General features: G+C 31.8%; 1 protein-coding gene across 1 annotated transcript in view; it reads left to right on the top strand.

The window, feature by feature from the left end:
- The window catches only part of LOC125068871 (acyl-CoA:lysophosphatidylglycerol acyltransferase 1), a 333,075-nt gene extending 317,235 nt beyond the window's left edge, over positions 1 to 15,840 (top strand). Inside the window, exons 5-8 of the mRNA XM_047678223.1 lie at positions 4,939 to 5,075; positions 11,458 to 11,591; positions 11,867 to 12,048; positions 12,759 to 15,840. Coding sequence (XP_047534179.1) covers positions 4,939 to 5,075; positions 11,458 to 11,591; positions 11,867 to 12,048; positions 12,759 to 12,995 — 690 coding nt within the window. The 3' untranslated portion in view covers positions 12,996 to 15,840. The remainder of the gene's footprint in view (positions 1 to 4,938; positions 5,076 to 11,457; positions 11,592 to 11,866; positions 12,049 to 12,758) is intronic.
- Positions 15,841 to 22,457: the final 6,617 nt, after the last annotated feature.

Below are 22,457 nucleotides of genomic sequence, written 5' to 3'. Positions count from 1 at the left end.
TAATGATATGAAATGTCATTTTAAATTATAATGAGAGGAAAGGGAAATAAATAGATTTGCTTATCGTGGTATTTATTTATAAGTTAATAAGCGCGAATTATAAAATTATTATTGTATCACTCGTTTTAATAATTTGGTTTTGTTAGCTTTATTTTTTGGTACGTTAATTTTTAAAAGTACTAAAACAGTTCTTTTGATATTTTTTTTAAATTGTAAGTTAAATATGCTGTGTATGTTTTTAAAAAAAAATTGAATTATATATATGTTTTTTTTTTTTTTTTTTATTTATATATATATATTTATCCCATTTATGTATCTGCATGTATTTCGATAAAGGAAAACTTTTAAAAAAATTTTGTTCCATTAACACCGAATACGTGTGAAACCTCTCGCAACCGCTGAGTTTTGAAATTCGCCGGATCGAAGAGGAAATGAAGAGAAGTTTCGCTCCAATTTGCCGGGACCGAAACTTGGGCCCGGGGAAATTAACTGGGGATACTTTCAACGGATTATCTTTATTTATATTCGGTTGGTATCGTTGTAATTAGGTTTTTTGGAACGATCGCTCGGATGTCGCATATTGGATAAAAGTTTCACTAACTTCGTAAATACCGCAAGTATTAACGGAGCCTGTACTTTAAATCTTTATTGGTTTTTATCTTGCCTATATATGATGCCTATATATTAAGATTTAGATAAAGTTTTCTTTTTATTTTTAAAAATTTAAGATTTTCAGACATTTCCAAAGTACTGCAGCATTTGTTTGTGTTTTAAAATATCCAAATTTTTGAAGAATCAGAAAGTATTTACATATGTTGACTTATTCCATATTTAAACGTTAAAAGCAAGAATTCAACCAAAAAAGAAAAAAGAACTAATTTAGTACAATTTTAAGTATTTGTTAATGTAAAAAATTATAGTTCATATAAATGACTAAGAACATTTATAAAGAAATTTAATTAGGACTACAACATAAAAAAAAACATAAGAAAAATATGAATATGAGTAAACGCTCAAATAATTCCTTAATATTCTTAGATCGAAACAATGGAAGAGTATTCTTATGCTAATACATTTTTTTTTTTATAAAGGAAATGAACGTAAGCGTTACATTAAGTAAAGTTAATTGTAAGTGAACGTAACCCTGCGCACGCGCCGGTCACGGTACATGGGCAGAGATGATTTATTTAACGCAGACTGCGTATTAATTAGTCATTTGTTAATTCAAATTGATGTAATAAATTATAACTTTCTTAAAAATAAATAATGGTTCCTTACAATAAAACTTGAAAAATATACATGACTTTCATATTTAACGATTGACCGAAGTCACAGGTATAAGCTAGTCGCATTTATTGTTGCAAAATTGGAGTGTCTGCTTGTAATATAAAAATAACCCCTTTTTACTAAATGTATATGTATGTGTATGTGTATACATACATATGCATTTAGTAAATATGGGTTATTTTAATATTACAAACAGACACTCCAATTTTATTATATTTATAGATAAATAAAAACTTATTTTCTTTATGTGGTTTTTCTTCACATTTGAATCCAAACTCTTTAAATGGATTCTGTTTCAGTCAGAATTCAAATAATAATAATTTGATTTATAATGTTAATCGTCAGTGTACACAGCTATAAGTTTTTCTCTTATCTTACGCTTAGCAGCGGTAACGAGGCAAAAGTTCTGTCCGGAAACGCTCGTTAAGGTCCTCAAACATTTGTTACTATAGTTTTTCTTAACGAATTTTGTTTATACTTATAATGGATCACCCGTGTATGGCCAAGGGCGCTTTCTTAGATGTTCTTTTAACGTTAAAAGAACTTAGACGATAAGTTCTCGGACTTTATTATAAGTTAACGGTTAAAGTTCTTAGTTCAATCTGACAGCGTTACTTATCATTATATATCCTACAATCAGGAGAATGCTATGTCGGAACAGAGATGTAGGTATTGAAGACATCTTAGAACATACAATATATCTCACTGGTTAACTCAACTAAATTAAGAATTATAAAATATACTAATGTAAAGAGGTTAACTTTATTTTGAGGAATGGAGTCAGGGGGGGGAGCTGTTAAAAATCATTGATTAAATTCTGACATAAATCTATTTTCATAAAAGAAAAAGAGGTCCAGCTGTAGGACGATTAAAAGTTGTTACATTTAGTATTATTTAATAATCTTCTAAAGAAAAAACAATTTACTCAATAGAATCGATTGTAATGGCGTATAAAGCAATGCTATCCGGAATGCAATTTCATCTGACGGAAATCGTATTCCCACGGGTTCGCCGAACTGTTCCTAAACAGGAATGGTTCTTTAGTCCAATCTAGTCGTCGGAAGGACTTTTGAAAACCCTAACGATCGACAGATTGAGCGCTCCTAACCACTGATTCCGACACATGATAAAATTAAATTTTTGTTTTTCTCATTTTTTATTTAATATTATCTTTACTTTATTATACACACATTTTATGAGAATTTATTATAAAAAAAAAAAATTGTAGTATTGCAATGTCAGGTGAAGTCGGGTCGGATTTTCATTTATTCATGTCAGCCGAAGGACGTCCACTGCTGGACATAAGCCCATCCAAAGATCGCCACAACGACCGGTCTTGTGCAGCCCACAACCAGCGGCTTCCCGCGACCTTCACCAGGTCGTCGGACCACCTTGTGACTACGCACACTGCGTCCGACACGGGTCGGATGTTATTGTAAAAATAGGATACTGTATTTGATGAATTTTAATTGCATTGTCGATCAAGTAGCTAACATATAGAAGCTTATTCCTCTAAGATATCGGTCCTGTGAACAAATCCCAAATCAGGAATATACATTATTTACAGGTGTGTGTGAGAACACAAAATCACTCTACTATTCGTGTACAGTTATACAGTATACTCGTAAATTCCATTGGGAACGACGGCCAAAATCGGTCCATAATCCTATTGATTCGACAAACTGTGTCGGCGTCAGTGGCAAACCACAGATGTCGTGAGTTCTAAGTAAGCGAAGTGCAATTGGTCGGTCATCGAACCTGTGGAAACATTGTCCAAGTTTTAGTTTTTACTACAATGTACTTTGTCTGTGTTTAACTTACTTTTATTGGAATCGTTTAATCCTTACTTATGTTATTGATAAATTCAAGTGGTCAAAGTCTGCAAATCTGCCAATTATTATAAATTGTTGTAATTTTTTTCTATCGTGCTAAGTAAATTAAATCGTATGTATATACGCGTTATTGTCTGATTATGCTTTTATAAAAACTCAAGAATCATTATTAGTCTGTGTCATAAAAGTATTTTATTATTTTAAAAATGCGGTTAAATGTTAGTTTGATCGCGTTTTTCAGAGATCATTTCACCTTAAGATCACACTTTTGAAATATAGGGAATATTCGTCACTTCAAATAGAAAACTAAATTTTGTACGACAATTTTAATAAGCATCATATCAATATTGTACTAACATAAGTCAAGCTTAACCTACATCCAGTAGTCTAACAATCCAACCAAAGATTTGCTCCTTTTTAATTGTGTAAGTTCACAAACTTCGCACAATGAACTGCGAACCAGCGCTCGCCACGACCCCAATATGTTAGAAATATGACAACTTTGACAGAGAAATATTGTTATAAAAATGTACTGCATTCGAAAATTTTAAATTATATTTTATGTTATTTAGGTCTTCTGGAATTAACTTTATTGTTGTTCAGCGCAGCAATAGTTAAGTTGCTCTCTTGAGTTATAGAGAATGTGAAGATGGATTTGACTCATGAGAAATAGACTTGTTTCAAAGACAGCGTTTTCAAATATCGAATTTGAGATTGTGAACATTGACTTATGTGATTGATATTGGAGGAGAAATGAATTACTTCGATTTTCTTTTTTTATTCCATTCTTATTTCAAATTTCAAATATTGAAAAATGTTTCAGAATTTTTTCAAAATTACCGAATTCGATTTCACGTTCCTTTTTTTAAATTTCGAATCTTTTAGATTCGTGTTTCTTATTGCAATGTCAATTACGGAAACCATTATTACAAAAGCTCGACGTAATAATTTCACCAATGAATAGAATTTCTAATAGAAGACCCATACCTACGTGTATTGTTACACAAGGGGCCAATAATAAAGGAAGGGGAAAAAGTGCATTCTCACGAAGTAAATGTTCCTAATAACGATAAAGCGGGCTCTTACGCATCGATATAAAAATATATTGAGAATATTTCGTACGCCTGTATCGTTGCCGGAGTTAATGTACCGACAAATATTTTGGGAGACAATGTTAATGTGAAGAGTACCAGAAATCTAATCGACGAACAATAACGTACACAACAATAATTACGATTGACATAATAAAAACAACATCGATATTAATACAACGTTACGTTAACCGACTCTATAATAAAATTCCGCAGACATTTTTAACTTTGCCGTTTCGTAGATTCAAGTCAATTGTAAAAAATACATTGGTAAAGAAGGCATATTAGGCACAAGATTATATAGATGATAAAAAAGCGTGGAGTTATTGCATGTTGACTTCCAGGCAGGAGACATAACATATGTACAATTGTACATATATAATTGTATTTAACCAACATAACTGTATTTTTAGATGTTAAAAAAGAGTAACCACTGAGTTTCTTGCCGGTTCTTCTCGGTAGAATCTACATTCCGAACCGGTGGTAGCTTTGCTTTAAATAGTTTGTTAAATGACGATTCAAAAGTGTTTGTAAAAGCCTACTTGAATAAAGTATATTTTTATTTTTATTTAACAAGGTTAACTAGGTTTTGTGCGTTACGTTTTGAATACATACATCACAGTAGATATAAACATAAAAACGAATTTTAACGAGTAAACTGCCGATTTCACCCAAACGAGTTGAATTTTATATGAGAATATTACAATAATTATTTTTTTCTATTTCAGGGCAAAGCGAAGCGAGAACAATCGCTGGTTGAACTAAAGGAGCACATTCACAAGTACTACATACCACTAGGAAGACAGTTCATGGTTCTGTTCCCCGAGGGAGGCTTCCTACACAAGAGGAAAGAAATCAGTCAAAGGTACGAATTTGGAAACTCGTTTTGCGTAGAGTCTATTTACTTAATATATTTATTTAAACATTAAAAGTTTATGATACGGACTTTTGTAGTTTAGTTTCAGGATTGCAACGAATTATGTAATACGGCCTCTTGCAAATGTTATTTGTTTTCTTATATTTGTGGTTCTCATAACGACCACTTTTATTTGATACGTTGCTATTATTTTTTATTTGAGTTTTCGAAACAACATTGACAAATTATTGAGTAAATGTTTGAAACTTGTTCTTCCACAGTGTGATACATCACTACAGTTTACATTACACTATATTCCAACATGTACATATATATGTATATAAATTAATATAAATAAAATATAAACAATATGAAAGAACATAAATTAGTACAAATTAAATTGACACTAATTAGGTAAGAAGATACCAATTACCTTTAATTACCAATAATTACCAATAATTACCTTTTCTTAAAACTGTTGCTATTGTGACTAGACATATATATCGAGATCCGAGATGGCCCAGTGATTAGAACGCGTGCATCTTAAGCGATGATTGCGGGTTCAAACCCAGGCAAGCACCACTGAATTCTCATATTGCTTGATTTGTGTTTATAATTCATCTCGTGCTCGGCGGTAAAGGAAAACATCGTGAGGAAACCTGCATGTGTCTAATTTCAACGAAATTCTGCCACATGTCTATTCCACCAACCCGCATTGGAGCAGCGTGGTGTAATATGCTCCAAACCTTCTCCTCAAAAGGAGAGGAGGCCTTAGCCCAGCAGTGGGAAATTTACAGGCTGCTTATGTAATATATATCAATGTGATGAGAAGTGATATCATTGTAGCTTTTCATGTATCGGATCGTAGGTTTTCGTCACATAGCAAAATAAAAAGTAGTTGTTGCGCCCTGAACATTATAGTGAAGCAACAAAAGCGAATACGGGTTCCCGGTAGTTCGAAACGAAGCGATACTATGGTAATAGGTCAATAATCTACAAGAGTCAAGATGTTCATCTTAACCGATGATTATAGGCTCAAACCTGGGCAAGCACCACTGAATCTCCATATGCTGAATTTGTGTTTATAATTCATCCTTTGACCGTCGGTGAAGATAAACATCGTTAGGAAACCTACATGTGTCTAATCTCAAAAAGTCTGCTACACACTTCTCTGCACAGTCTGCTCACGCTACTCCAAAGACCTACCTAGGTCCTACCTAGGACCTACCTAGGACCTACCTAGGACCTAGGACCTACCTAGGACCTACCTAGGACCTACCTAGGACCTAGGACCTACCTAGGACCTACCTAGGACCTACCTAAGAAGGTACCTATTGGTAACTCGTATTACTCTTACTATCACAATACAACTTTTGTTTTATAATATGAGATGACATGATGATATTTTGTCTCATTGAACGAAGCTAAAGCTGCAAATCATTGTTCGTTACATCTGCGATTGGGTAATCAATCCACACGATCGCTAAATTGCAATTGTTTTTTTTTTTGTCTCTCTCGGACGAGCTTTAAGTCATTCGAGTGTGACAGAGACGCCGTCATTAAAGTCTTGAATATATATTTATTAGACTAACCATGAACTCGTCACGAGTAGTTGGTAATAATTTATTTGTACCGACTGTACCGACTTTATACATATTTTGATAAAAATATTATTTAATAAACCATTTCTTGATCATTCATATTTTATTTATATTTAGAACGAATTAGTAATAAAATATCAATTGTTTTTTTTTTAATACTCGCAATAAGTAGCATTCAACACGTCCTGTTTGCAAATACGTATCGTATTAGAAAAGAAGAAAGTCTTAAGTGCCAAAGTTTAATTTAATTGGGAAATGAAGTTTAAAGTTATGTTAGTAAACATCGTTTTCCAAAAATACCATTTTGGACTTTAGCGTTTCTTTCTTTCCATTGACGATATAATATACTAATTGTCATGAGTCATGACGATCGACTGTATGCTCTGGAAGTTGATGTTGGTCAGCGCCATCTAGTGGCGTCATAACTAAGAGGATAGTATAATCTGGAACGCTACTAAACTCATTTAAAATACATGGAATATGAACAGGCCTGTGAAGAATTGGTAATTTAAAATTTATATATGTATACATATACTAACATAATAAGTGCGAAGGTGCGTTTTCTTTTTATACCTAATACATACGACCGACTCCTAAACGCGGGCAAAGCCGCAGGCAAAAACTAGTATGTATATAAAATCTATGCCATGAAAAAATACATATATGAGCCTACTTGTATTTCAAATTTACTTGGTTGTAGGGTTTTATGCAAGCCCGTCTAGGTAGATAGATACCACCAAAAATCAGCAGTCCAGTTTCGCTGTAGTACAGTCGCACGCGTAAAGAATAAATAAATAAATAAACATATATCAGTCCAACGGTTTTTAAGTCTATTAATTTCAATAAATTTTAACTATTAATGTATATATCAGTAATTAAAACAAATGTCAATTTTGTATACAAGACTTGCTGTTCCGTGCGATTTTATCCGCGTTAAACATTCCTGTTGCCATTTGATTTCTTTCCACGTGGGATGAGAGATCATCATCAAACATAAGATTCTAGAAACTCTAGCTTTGTTATACTAGTATGGATAAAAAACATTCAACGTATTTCTGACTATAAGAGTCTTTATATACCAAATACTGAGTATTCGCCTACGAAAACAACAAATTACTAAAGATTTCAAAGAAGGAACGTGAATTCTGACACTAAATATAGTACGGGCATTTACAAACGAAATTAGCTTTGAGTACTAATTAAAAAAAAAAACAAAACAAAATCTGACATAAATATCTTGTAAAATTATTTATCGAAGCGGTCAGACGTCAGTATGAATTAAAATATGGAAAATTTTAAACTCATTTTATTAACGATATTTCTATCGAGTTAGTATTCCGTAGACAAATCGCTGGTACTCTGGAATAACGAGCCCCGGCCTCCATTAAATTGATCCTTCAATCTTAGAATATAGACTAGGGTAGAAATGATATTATGTAATTTAGACATTAATATTAATGATAAGTTACGAAAGATTTTTATTTGTATTTAAAAAAATTAATCTCTTAGACGATCACACTCGGCTGCCCATCTGTCTGCCTATCTACGAGTCTACTGGATCTCTGGATTAGGTATATGCAATTATTGCATTACATGCAATAATATCTTATGAAGGAATTTCGTATTAAAAAAAACTGATCAGGCTGAACTTGTGATTTTCTTTTTATTATAACTGTTTCACAATAATATTTAGTGTGTTTGAATAAAAGCTAATTATCATTATATACATAAAAAAAATTGTTCATTTGCATTTCCGAATATTAATGATATTATAGTCAAAAATATCTTCATTAATATTTATTTTATTTATTGGAAAAGTTACACCATCAACTTATCACTAAGCACTTAAAATTAACATCTGACTTGGGTAACATACAAAGTGATACGTCTTTAAAGGTGTAAACAACATTAATAATCGAATAAATTGTTGGAAAATTAATACTGTTGTATATCAGGCAGGATATATTATAATATGTTGATATAATATGTTGATAATGAGTACTGAGTTTGCTACCGGTACGTCTCGACTCTCGGTAGAATCCACATTCCGAATCGATGGCTTTACGTTTAATACAATTCTATCAAAGGACAATTCGAAGGTGCCTTGAAAAAAGTATATTTTGATTTGGGTAACAGAGTTTATTGCCAATTTTGGTAGATTCTATATTCCCGCCCGGTTGTAAATTTAATTAAATCTTGCTCACAGGAGCCGACCTGAATAACGTATACGTTTTGACTTGCCACTTCTAAAATTAACTGTTCCATGGAATAAATAATACGATGGAATAAAATACCGGAATCCGGCCATTCGGCACTGAATGCGATATATGGCATCGAGTGGAGGCTTTGTGTTCAATTGAAATGTATAATTGGTTATTATAAAACTTTCAGCATATTGCTACGGTTGTTTTTTTAACCGAGTACAATATAGAAAAGGAGAATAATGCGTTTTCGAGAAGTTAGCCGAAAGTTATTAAGAGTAAACTAATCACGCCAAGATTTCATTTTCGTAAAGGTAATTAGTTTTTGGGGCAAAGTGTATGTAGCTTGAATGAACTTTCGCAGTTTATACGAAGTAACACTAAATTAATTTAACAAATAATTTTATCTAAAGTTATATTATGAGATTAATATTTGTTGAATAGCGCGTTGTGTGTAAAATATTAAAATAAATGTCTTATGTGAGAAAATTAATTATCAGATATATTATTGAGATTATATTTTAACCAATTTCAATAAGACGATTGGTTTTTTTTAATTGACAATGTTAACGCCTTAGATTTTTTATAACATATATTATAATGATATATATCAGCTTAAATATATCTCAATTTTAGTTAGGCAGAGTGGCAAATGAGCCACTTGAAAGTCCCTGAAGCCTTAACCCTTCAAACTTCAACACAATGATAAGTATTACTACTCAGCGGTAGAATAAGTAATGAGTACCCAGGTACCTAGAACTGTACAAAGTCCTAGTACCAAATGAAAGCGTATGATTCGAAACTAAGTACATAAAATACTGTGAACTATTACGAAACATTCTTACTATGATCATATTCGGAAAGACCCTTCATATAATATTCAGGGCGAAATATTTTTTTACATACTGCTTTGAAGTTAGTATCTTTGAAAAGGTCGTCTGAGATAAAGTTGAAGTTTCTTAAAACGTTTTTTTTTCTTATTTTTAAAACCTCGCTAAAGAAATATAAGGATTTCAAAGAAAACGGCTTGTATTCTCTGCATATTCATAGTTATTACGTCTTTTTTAATGTGACTACCGACGTTTTGTATAGTTGCTCGTACACCATTAAATAGCACAAATTTAATTAAAAAAACTGCGGAACCTATATGTAGTCTTATAAATATAAATATAAGAGCCGAGATGGCCCAGTGGTTAGAACGCGTGCATCTTAACCGATGATTTCGGGTTCAAACCCAGGCAGGCACCACTGAAATTTCATGTGCTTAATTTGTGTTTATAATTCATCTCGTGCTCGGCGGTGAAGGAAAACATCGTGAGGAAACCTGCATGTGTCTAATTTCAACGAAATTCAGCCACACGTGTATTCCGCCAACCCGCATTGGAGCAGCGTGGTGGAATATGCTCCAAACCTTCCCCTCAAAGGGAGAGGAGGCCTTTATCCCAGCAGTGGGACATTTACGGGCTGCTTATGTTATGTTATGTAAATATAAATATCTAACATGACTTACTGGCTAGAACAGTGAACCTTAATAAAGAATTCAGAAAGAAAGTATGTATGCTTGATCTATTAATATCACACATGGGCTAAGGTTTCTTCTCTTTGATGAGAAGATTTTTGTGAGCAGGCTTGCAATGCCGAGTGGTCGATAGTTGTAGATTTGTATCCGACATATGCGGATTATATCGCGATGTTTTCCTTAATCGCCAACCTTAAGAGGAATTGAAAACAGGAAATAAACGGTGCTTGAACTCGGAGTCGCCGATTAAAATTCCCGACTTCTAACCATATATAATTTAAGCCGACGTCTTGGCTAAGTAGTTCGATATTTACTTTTTGAAGCTACTAGCCCGATGAATATCATAATCTATCTATCTCTTATAATAATCATATAATAATCATTAATTCCATCATATACGTGTGTTTGTGGTCATTAACAGATTTTTGACTGATTGAACAAATTGAACAGTGAAACGGGCGAATTTCTTCACAAAGTTTCATTCTTAAACCTCCCTCCTCTACGGTGATGAATTTTTAAAAACTTTATAACAGTTCTCTAATACTCATTCAATAGAAATATGAACGCCGATGTCCATATGTCTAACTATAAAAATGATGAACTTCCATGTAAACTTTCGTCGTTATTTCCACCCTATTAGACGAATTTTCAAAAAAACTTTAATATCTGTCTTTAAATCCTTAACATACATAATACCTGTACAATAACTAAACTAACTATTTTCGTATCTCTAATATCAGAAATGACCTCAAAACCTTCGTTTTCTATTTGACCATCACATCACAAGTCTTTCCATTATCTTACCTTTACTGCCAAATTTCTAGTTAAGCCCACCGTCTTAGGCTATGCGTTGTCAGTCGGTTATTTTAAAATATTTTTAAATAGACTAGATCCAATGTAGGTTATGATTCGACTAATGAAGTTTAAATAACACCATTTGAAGCCATATAACTTTAAATTAACCTCATTAAAAGACCATCGGATATCGACTTAAAAGTTACTAAATGACCAGTCGTACATGACCTATATAACAAATGTTAAGAAGATTATAATTGTATACTTTTTCAAAGGTTCGCTGAGAAAAACAATCTACCGAAGTTGGAGTATGTTTCGCTTCCACGAGCTGGTGCAATGAAGGTCATAATGGAAGAAGTCGGCCCACAGAATTGCCAAGCTAGCACATCGAAGCAAGAAAACAAAAAAGGTACCATCATCTTTCATAACTTAACTTCCATCATCACAAATTTTGAATGATGAGGAATGAGAGTATCGTTTGAATCGCCTTAAGTAGGTTCATTCTAAATAGTTGTAGCCTTGAAGGAACACAAAATAAATTGAAGATTCAGTCACAATTTGTAAATAATATGTAATATAGATATATCATTAATATATCTAAGCTAAAATACAAACAAAAACAATACCAGTAAAAAGACTTTTAATGGAATTCTTAATTAATTCGCTCCAATTTTCCATTAACAGATGACTTCAACCAGAACAACACAAAGATCATAGATACAAAAAGCGGTGAGACCATTGAATGGATCCTTGACGTCACCATCGCTTACCCTGATCGTATACCCCTACATTTGCAAGAGATCGTCTGCGGTACGCGACCGCCGTGCACGACACATTTACATTACAGGCTTTACCCTAGTAGTGAGGTAAGTAACTTAAACTTTACAACTAATAAATTAAAACCATACGGTAAAATACCGAAGAAAGTTATACCATTAACTAACCTAATATTTTACATCACCACCCGTGGTTTTGTGTGTTCTTCACTAAACTCAGTCAAGGAAATAGTTTCTAAACTACTTCACCATAATATATTAACTTATGTCATTTTCTTTTAAAATTTTTAATATTAAATATAATTGACTGTTTAAGTATTTTCTAGATTACTTACATCTAGTTGAAACTAGGTCATTTTTTAAAAAGATTTTAAATACATTTTTTAAGAAGGTACTAATATAAAAAGCACAAAGTGTATCGAAATAAAGAAGCTCTAGTGTACGGCGTCTAAAAAGAGGCAATATAGGTTTTGGCAGCGTTTCCATTTGGACTTAAGCCAAAAGTTTATTGCATGGAAAATAATGATTAGATAATCTGTCATCGATATATTTATGGTTTCTCAGCCAATAACGTATTATTGGGTTGAAATAAATTTTAGTTTGGACAAAGTTTCTGTTTATTAACTTTTGACGATTCTTTACATACCTATGCCCATTTATCATGGTTTTACTTGTCTTTTATATAGAAGACGAACTTTGAAGTAAATTTTACGCATTTAATTGCGTTGATTTTTATTTTTGTTAATAATTCTCCCTTAAATTTAAGACGGTTAGTTTTAAAAATTAATAAATTTTTACAGGTACCTACAGACACAGAAGGCATGACGCAGTGGTTGTATGATAGATTTATTGAAAAAGATAAAATGCTCGAAGAATTTTACCGTACAGGGCAGTTTCCGTCTACAGAGAGAAATTCTTCAGTACCAAGGCAAGTGAGGCAGGACAATCTACGTTATCTGATCTTGCATTTATTTTTTATAGCGTCGACATTTTTACAATATAAGATTTGGTGTGAACTATGGAGCTATTTCTGGTAACGAAATAAATATGTGACCAGACGGAAGAAATCGTATCAACTTATCTTTAATATAATTAAATGTGTTAGATATAATACACTATCATCTACACGTACATTTTTATATGGTTCTATAACCTTACATTTAAAAGTACATCTGTTTATTTGAAATGTTAAATGCTTATGAAGCTTTGCTATTGAAAGATCGTATCTTCTATTTTCATTATTCACGTCTGGTCTAATACTATATAAACAACTAATATTACCCGTTATCATACGTCTTATACTGACAGTAAAGAATTTTTCATTGATTGTCAGATTACCATATCAAGCAAATAACTGAATTCAATCTTTGATAGTAATATTAGCCATAGAAATTGTTTTAACTTCAATGTGAATAGTTTATGCTATTTCATTAAAACACTAACTGTCAGTACTAGACTATTTAGCGGTGATGCAAGATTAAAGTACATTTTTGTCAACATTTTTATGTTTAAAATTTTATTTTTCTTTATTAGTTTATTCGTCATCAATGTTACCTTTAACTAGTATTGACATATCGGGTTGGTCTCGATGTATTGTGCCGAAGGTACAAGGTTTGTTTTCAACCAAAAGCACTATTCGTTAGTGAGTGTTACACATTTTTGTGTGGAGATCAAAGCGTGCTGTGACAAACAAGTCAATATGTAAGTACTTCTTAGCATAGGTCTTGTGCTTTGCGCTGTACCAAAATTTTTATCTGCTGACAATAAAAATAGTTTATGAATTATTTACTAATTTCATGAGGAGCGCTGATTTGTTGTAATCACCTCAGTATTTTGGTTCTAACTTTTGTTATATGATACTTTTCTCTTAAATATCACTTGAAAATTTACATTTCATATAAAATGCTACCCACGAAATGTATTGTGGTTTAGTTAAAATATTGTTCCAATAATTTTAAAACACTGAATTATTCAGAATACAGCTGTAAAAGATGATAGTGTCCGTAATTTAAACGGCTTTCCGGATTTATCGAGATTATTAAATATCGTCATTTTTGGGAATTTCAAAAATGAATTTACAGTTAAAGTATTTGCTATCGTTCAGAATTTTCACGTTACCGCCGTGTCAGCGCTCCCATGAAAGCAGCCAAAAATCACGTTTCACATTCTATTTAATCACGTCCGCGCTTCTAAAATAAAATCGAATTTTATACAAAGGAAATTCTGGAGCATTTACGCATCTAGAATAATAAATTAAAGCAAAGTGGCGTCTCTCAAGTATAATCTGTGGTCGATAAATATTATTGTGCACAGAAACAAATCAACCATCGATCAATATCTAAATTAGGTTAAGTCACTATAAGAATTTTACACCTAGGTTTTTAAGGGTCAATGTTTTGTTCCATCGATTTCTGGAACGTTCCTTTCATTATGTACAGAATTTATTGTCCTGGGTGTATGTGGGAATACTAAAATATTAAATGCCAAAATACGAGTACTTTCGCCGTAAGTGCCTAGGCTTATATTGATAGCTAAAATTGTGTGGTATGCTAAATAATCATACCTTTTTATTATTGTTTCTTGTCATGGTTGTGTGAGTGAGATAGGTATCCTCTGCTCTCTCATTATAATGGCAGTTAATAAGTGTGTTATTTTTTCCTAAGTTTTAGCACATATTAAACAAATCGATGATATTTTTGTCGTTAAGTGTCATTTTATAGTAAATAGATGATTTGATTGCTATGTGTGAAGACCTTTAGTTATTGATGTCCATGCCAATATGAGCTTTATTGGATAATTAATTATATGGATTTGAAAATATTTTTCAAATGTGTAATTTTGTTGTCGACCGTACTTAAGTGGTTGCAATTTTATCGATTGCATGTTAATGTACATGTTTTATTGTATTATTATTTTTTCTTTATTTTCGTGCAAGATAATTTTACTTTACTTACTTACTTACAAAATATGTTCTAAAATATAAGCTTGAAATAGTTACAGAAACTTTTAAGAATCGCAACTTTAAAGCACTTAGTCTCTGAATAGTCCTGCTTTGAATTAATATTGTCATTGTTTAACAATAAAATATCTTTAAGTAAAATCATTATCGATCATTTAAGGATATTTTGTGAAATAAAAACTTATATTGTCACTGATTTTACACTGAGCGTGTTTTTGAATATCCAATCATAAAATACAGTAAAACTTTTCTCTTGCTCTCTTCTTAACTCTCTCTTCTAAAGAGTGAGTGTTGGTGTTGTTGAATTTATAGAAGAGCAGAAGTAATAATTCGGGAAATTCTAAATATTTTGATTCTTATTTATATATCTAGAACATAAATTAATTCAAAAAGTTTTATACAAAATCCGAAATAATACATTTAAATAAGTGCGTAGTCTGCGCTATTATTCTTTGCGCTAGAATTTCATAAATGTAATACGCTCAGTGTAAAGTTCTTATTACTATTATTAATCTAACAGATAATCCAAAATGTCCGACCAAGTTCCTTTATGTCCAAAAGTGTGCCTTGTTAATTAATTGAAAATGTGTCATAAAAATTATAAATCATCCATACCTAATAGAAGAAATTCTGAAACCTATTAACAGAAAAAATAGTATTATTGTATTTACGAAAATAACGTAGGTATGTAGTACGTGTATGTAGACATTTCTCCCAATAAGATAACAACTATAAACTCTTCTTACCAGGACGTTAGCGAATACTTAACGTTCATTGGTCATTTCAGATTAATTTCGATAAATCGGCTTCCATAACGGTTCTGATTAGGCGAAATGCGTATACGAAAACTTTACTTTAAGTTATTTCTTCCCAAAGATAATTCGATAATTAAATCTAAAAATGTATATTGGAATTAAAATGTAATCTCGATTTAAATAACTTACTATATAAAAGTGAGGTGGACTATTACATATAATAAAAACCTAAAATTATCGATTATATGTTTTTTTTTAACATAATATTTTATGACAATAGCATATCTTTAAAAAAGATTTCTTAAAAGATTAAATATTCTTTTTATAAACTCTCTACTTATATAGCGCCCGAAAATATAGACTATTAATTCGATGATATTACAAAAGTGACACATTTGAAATAATTATTATGTACGCCGTTTAATAAAGTCTATAAGAAAGTTAGATGATCTTAACAATAGCCACGATAGTTCAGTAAAGGTTGTAGGTTTACCAAGGTTTCCTATTTCTTTTCTTATTTATGTTAAATAATATTCATAGATTTTCTCTTTACTGATTGTGTGTAAAATAGAGGATAGATATAAATATTAATATAACGCAACTTATTATTACATAGTTCTATCTGTCAAATATATCTTTTGTATAATGTAACCCTGTGGTAGTTTACTAGAATTGCGAATTTACTTAAGTCTACCCAACCATCTTGTGTACAAAATACAAGCATTTTGGAGTATTATTACCATCGACAGTATCCATATGCATTTATAAAATATCTATCGTATGAATTGAAAAATTTTCTTTTTTTTTTCTTTTTTCTTCTATGTAAACATTCATTATTTTACGCCCGTGTAAAATCGTGAATGGTTTAGTGTAATTGGGGTTTTTTTTTTTTAATTTTATAGATAAGGAATTAAAAATGCGTGAATGAAGCCAAAGCGATCGTCACGCCTATTCATTTGTAAAGCTACGGACAAATATGGGTGGTTGAAATAAGTATATCAGGCGTTTACAATTGGTTTACCATTAGTCGCTTCTGCTCTGTGGTCGCAGCTTTACAGATGATTATTTCTGAGTATTCTGTATCAAAATGCATACCATCATAAGAACGTTTTTTACGTTGGGGTGTCTGATACTAATTTCTTTAAATGACAAGCCAATTTTGATTTGGATGATTTGGATTTGGATCTGCTACAATATCTAATTCGAACATTTTTCTAGCAGATTTTCTTCATTTTAAAATGTTTTGTTTTGTTGTAAGATCGCGTAGAGGATTACGATTTCATTGAATCCTTCACGTATGTTATAAAAAAAAAAATATATATATTTTTTTTTTCGTTTTGTAGCTCATTTTTTTAAAACCACTTCAGTTTTTTTTTTTTTATGAACGAGTCATTGTTAATTTTGCCTCAATTTTATTTGTATGTTCACTGTTTGATAGCTACGATAATAAACATGCTTAAATTTGACAATCTGATTAAGTACAATGTGTGTACAATTTATCTCGCTGAATATTCGAATGTAGTATCATTTTGGTACGGAAACGAAGGTACTTTGCTTCTTTTTTTATGTTTATCACGGGCTTGTGATTACTTATAAGCTCATTGTTATTTTTTGTTTTCAGTTAAGTTTGTAATTTTGTAGATAATAGGATAGCGAATGTGTGATGAGTTTTTTTTTTTCGTGTATTTTTGTCTTTCAACATGCTTCTTAATGTCATATCCATTTCATCGAGGCCACATATTAGTTAAGGAAAATCAGGGGAAATTCTTAGTTGTAAATTTAAATTTTTAAAGCACATCTAATGATAATGCATTGGAATATCTTATTGTCAATCGAATGAGATGTTTTTCGATTAGTATGTCCTGGGACGTACATCCGAAATTGTTCTTTATTTTTAGGATATTTTCCGTGAATAGTGGAAGTTTTGACCGTCTGTTCTCTACTACGTGATCGGAAAATATGATAATTAAATTTTTAAAATAAAATAAATGTGTTGTAAAGTTGTAATCGACAATTGTTTATTAATTTTGTTTGTCATTAAACGAAAACAAAATTAATCGCTTAATAATATTAGAAGATTTTTTAATAATTCTTTAAGAGAGTCATATCAAATTATTTATCTCCTAAATATATTAAAATTGCTTCGTTATTCAAGTTTAGGTCTAGAATGGGTCATGTGTTACGTAACATCTAACATCTCATGTTATTAAAACACTTGATTCCTTTATCAATTGTCGATTCAACTAACTTTGGATAAGCTTGGCTGCTGTATATAGTCCTAAGGGCATTGCTCTTCAGTTTATCAATAAAGCACATTGTGGCACTTGAACATGTATGTTTTATTTAATCATAAATACCTATTCGTATTCAATTAATTTTTTCTCGAATATTTTTACACGACTGCCCAAAAACGAAGTGTAATGTTTTCAGGATTCATGCATGTATGTACCGCAACATTTAAATTCCTGAACAGATTTTGTTGTATCGTTAGATTCCTTAAGCCTGGAGTGACACTGGAGATACAAATTTTGAAATAAAATCAATTACCTTTTACCAGTTAGTTTATTTGGGCGAGAAGTTGTGTTTTTATCTAGACACGCGGTTGCGTGTCAGCCAAGTTCTAGTAACAGAACTGGCGAGCAGCACCGTGTGTAATATTACACGAACCATTTGGAGCCACTTTTGACCTCCTCATAACTCAAAAACTATTTGACATAAATGTGTCAAATTTGGCTCATATATAGAAACTTGCAAGATACATATGTGTTCCAAATTTCATAAAAGCATCTCAAATGGTTATTTAGATATTAACGTCTAAAAATCGTCATTTTTATCACTGACTGGATCAAAACTATAACCTACTTCCAGGTGACCTAGAAAGTTGAAATTTGGCATGCAGGTAGATAATTAGGCCAATATAAAGAAAAAAAACCGGAAACTGGTAATTTTTTATCATTTTATTATAATTTTTCATTTTATTGGGTTTATAGGAACACTTATATACTTATAGTTCCTGTAATAACTGTAATAAAAAAATGATGTAAGAAGCAGCAATCAAAACTTATGACAGCCGGTTTTAATGTCGTAATGAATACGTGAATATATAACAAGTTGAATACCACCCTTAAATATTTTAAATCCAATTATTTCAGTTTTATTACTTATGAGTATAGCCGACTTTCATATTTATTACGTTATTAACTAGCATTTAGCGCACATCAATGGTGCAAAATCATTATACTTAAAAAAATAATAATAATAGGCATTTCGGTACGCGGCGCGCGACGCGACGCCGGAGCAGCGGGATAGGAGCGTTGCGATTAAACCTTAACGCGGACGTGTCTGAGCGAGTGGCAACCGCGCTCATAAGAATTATTTCAATGCTTTCCGATGGAAGCTGCCTGGTCTATTCAACTACATAGTTTTTGTTTGAGTATACTAGTATACAACAATAAAATAGGTTTCGTGAGACTGTAGTAGAGTATGTATATCGTAACTGGAATGATTTAAGTTTGTACTTTAGCGCTACAAACGGGGATCCTTATTGCTTGGAAGAACAGTATCGAGCAAGCATGCTGATGTCTGCAAAGGACTGGTGAATGGGTCCAATGGAAAAATAGAGAAGGTACATTGGGGACGTCGACAACAGCAATATCGCACGTAAAATAACAATTCAATTTAAACATAATTTAATTTGCGAACTAGAAGTCCAAACTAAGTTACAGATATTAAGTAATGTAACAATATTAAGTAATGTACATATATGTTCAAAGGAAACAATTCTCTATTTGCTTAGCATATTCTACTACTATACACAAATCACAAGGCCTTCGCCTTGACGGTGGTCTATTCGACATAGGCTTCTCTATATTAAGCAAAGAGCAGGCTTACGTTGGCCTCTTCAGAGTTAAAAACTTAGATAGAGTACATCTTATCAATTTAGGTCCAAGTCAAATCGAGACACAAGAGAGCTCTATTGTAGAGTACAACCGTCTGCGCAAGTTATACCACCCCTTCTTGGGCAAATTAAGTATAAACAGAGAGCGCGTAAAAAAAATCCGGACACTGAATGGGCAATTCACTCGAACATTTCAGAGGTACCTACAAGAAAAATAAGAACGTATCAAAAAAAAGACAATTATACCCCGTAAACATAGGAAAATAGAATAGTTTAACAAAAACCATTTGGTATTAATTTTGTTATTAATAAGTACCTACTAATAATTTTTATACAAAAAGTAGTGATATCTCATAAAAACATAAATGTAAAAATGAGAGCCAAGTTAAATATTATGATATATACCTTGGTTGTTGTCTTCAACGACAAAAGAAGTAAGATCTAAATTTGTGCCAAGTTAAATAGTCCTTTCTGAAATTTATTTATAACTACATAAAATATCATTTCTTCTTATAACTTGGGATAATATATTGTTGCCTAAGGTCTGTCTTGGCTGAAGAATACAAAGTATTGCTGCTTGGTGGTAGAATATATGATGAGTGGGTGTTACCTACCCAGACGGGCTTGCACAAATCCCTATCCCCAAGTAAATATATATTTGTATATCTTTAGATACAAAAATCTTCTATACGTATGTAACTGAACTTCTCCTGAACCGTTTAACAGATTTCGATGAAACTTTTACCGTGTATTTGAGTGGATCCTTGGATGTTTTAGTTTGGATCCAAAAGATGGCGCTGCGATCGTGGAAGCAAATCTGGATGAACTATATATATATATGTTATCGTCACGATTAAATGTACTTATTTAAATATCCCAGTATGTTTAGTTACCCCTTATACAGTTGGATTGGGTCAAATTGAAACCTAAGCAAACGTTATTGTACGTTCGGTGTCACGTAAGTATGTTTAGGCTGGTAACTCTATATTTTTATGGCTTTCCCTCAATCTTTAGAAAAAGTTAATTTATTACAAAATTCATGATTACTTTTATAATTTAATTATTTTCATTATCACGGTGACGTTTCAATTTTTTTAAATGATTTTTATTACAACAATTATATTCATTTAGAATTTAATTTTCACAATTGATTTTTTTTTTGATACTTATAACTTATGAAACTAAACTTGCTAGGAACACTTAATTGACATACTTATTAGATAATTTATTATTGTTAAAGTTTGAATTAGTATATGCTTAGTATGAACGTTTAAGTGTGATTATACGAATTAAATAAAAAAAGGAATCAATCCTTTAGAATCTTCCCTGACCGATTTTAACAGTTCAAGAAATACTAGCTAACTTTACAGTACATATTATAAAATAGCTGTGCCCGCGACTTCGTGCGCGTTGTTTGAATTTAAGTTACTTGGATATTGCAGCGTGATTTTCTTTTGATTCTATATATATTTCTAAAATAAAAGTAGCCTAAGTTACTCCTTATTACACCTGCTATCTGCCAGTGAAAGTCCCGTCGAAATCGGTTCAGCCGTTCCAGAGATTAGCCGGAACAAACTAACAGAGAAAAATTGTAAAAAATGTTATTTTGGTATATGTACCGTGTATATACATATGCATTTAGTAAAAATGGGTTATTTTAATATTACAAACAGACACTCCAAATTTATTATATGTATAGATAAATCTGTGCGCAAACTAAAACGCACACACGGTACCCTCTCTCTTATTGGAGACGTCAAATCTGACACGCATGAAAAAAAATCAGCCGACAATATTATACATAATTGATATTATGCGTAAATATTAGTAATAAGATTCACTCTACAGTTACTCAGAAAACATAAATAGATAAACGAATAATAACCATTTATGCCGCACTTGCCACGTAATTGGCAATATTGATTTTACGATTACGATTGAGTTTTACGGACGTAAATCACAAAGAAATAGTCTCATTTATAGTTGAAAACCTTATATTCGTTCCGAAAAAAATACCGGTCAACTCTTAAGATTTTATAAAGCGAATGACGCGAGATGTAGGTGTACCGTAACATGTTATTGCATTATTAAAAAAAAACCGAAGATATAAAATCAACAAAGCGTATCTGCGAAAGTATTTTTGAAACTGTTATTTCAAGCAATTAAACTAATGGAAGGCAAGCTTCCTCCGCTCGTTAGAAAAGTCGAGGATCTTGAAGTTTTTAAAAAGATTGTAGAACACTTACAAGTCTCAGAAATAAATAAACAAGACCCCAATATCTTTACTCATTTACACTTTTCAAGTGACAGGACTTCGAATGAGGAACTTGAATCCGACTTGAGCCCTATACAGACTCAAACTAACCCCCTTTCAGGATAAAAAGGTTTTACTCCGCACTCCTTACAAACAAAACGTCAAGATATTACAGGATAGGATCCGAGGTTCATGCAAATAAAACTGCACTTCATACTAACAACCTACATAATTCTTAGTTCCACATCTTTGTTAATCCACTCCACCGTGACGAGGGTGAATATACCTAAGATATCTACCAGAGTATTCTGACCCACCTCTCTTGGTACACACATTGTCTTTGTCCAACGAAACTTTGACAGCGAGAACAAATAGGGGCCAGGGGAAGTTGGTCGTCGCTTAAACATGAATCGTGAATTCCTTATTTCACACCTCGTAGTACTTGTCATGAATTCCGAGTTACTTAGAATTATTGTTATTGCTTTAAACGTTAGGGTGGAATAATGACTCGATGTTTTTGGATGTTTGGTCAACCCTCATAAATATGTAATATTTTTTTCTTGGATAAAATATATAATCCTGCAACTCAGTAAAATTATATTTGTATCCGATAAGTTTCATTCAAAAATTACG

This window comes from Vanessa atalanta, chromosome 14, assembly GCF_905147765.1.
Source record: "Vanessa atalanta chromosome 14, ilVanAtal1.2, whole genome shotgun sequence".
Classification (NCBI taxonomy): Eukaryota; Metazoa; Arthropoda; class Insecta; order Lepidoptera; family Nymphalidae; genus Vanessa; species Vanessa atalanta.
Note: the sequence above shows the minus strand (reverse complement) of the source record. Positions and strands in the feature narration are given on the sequence as shown.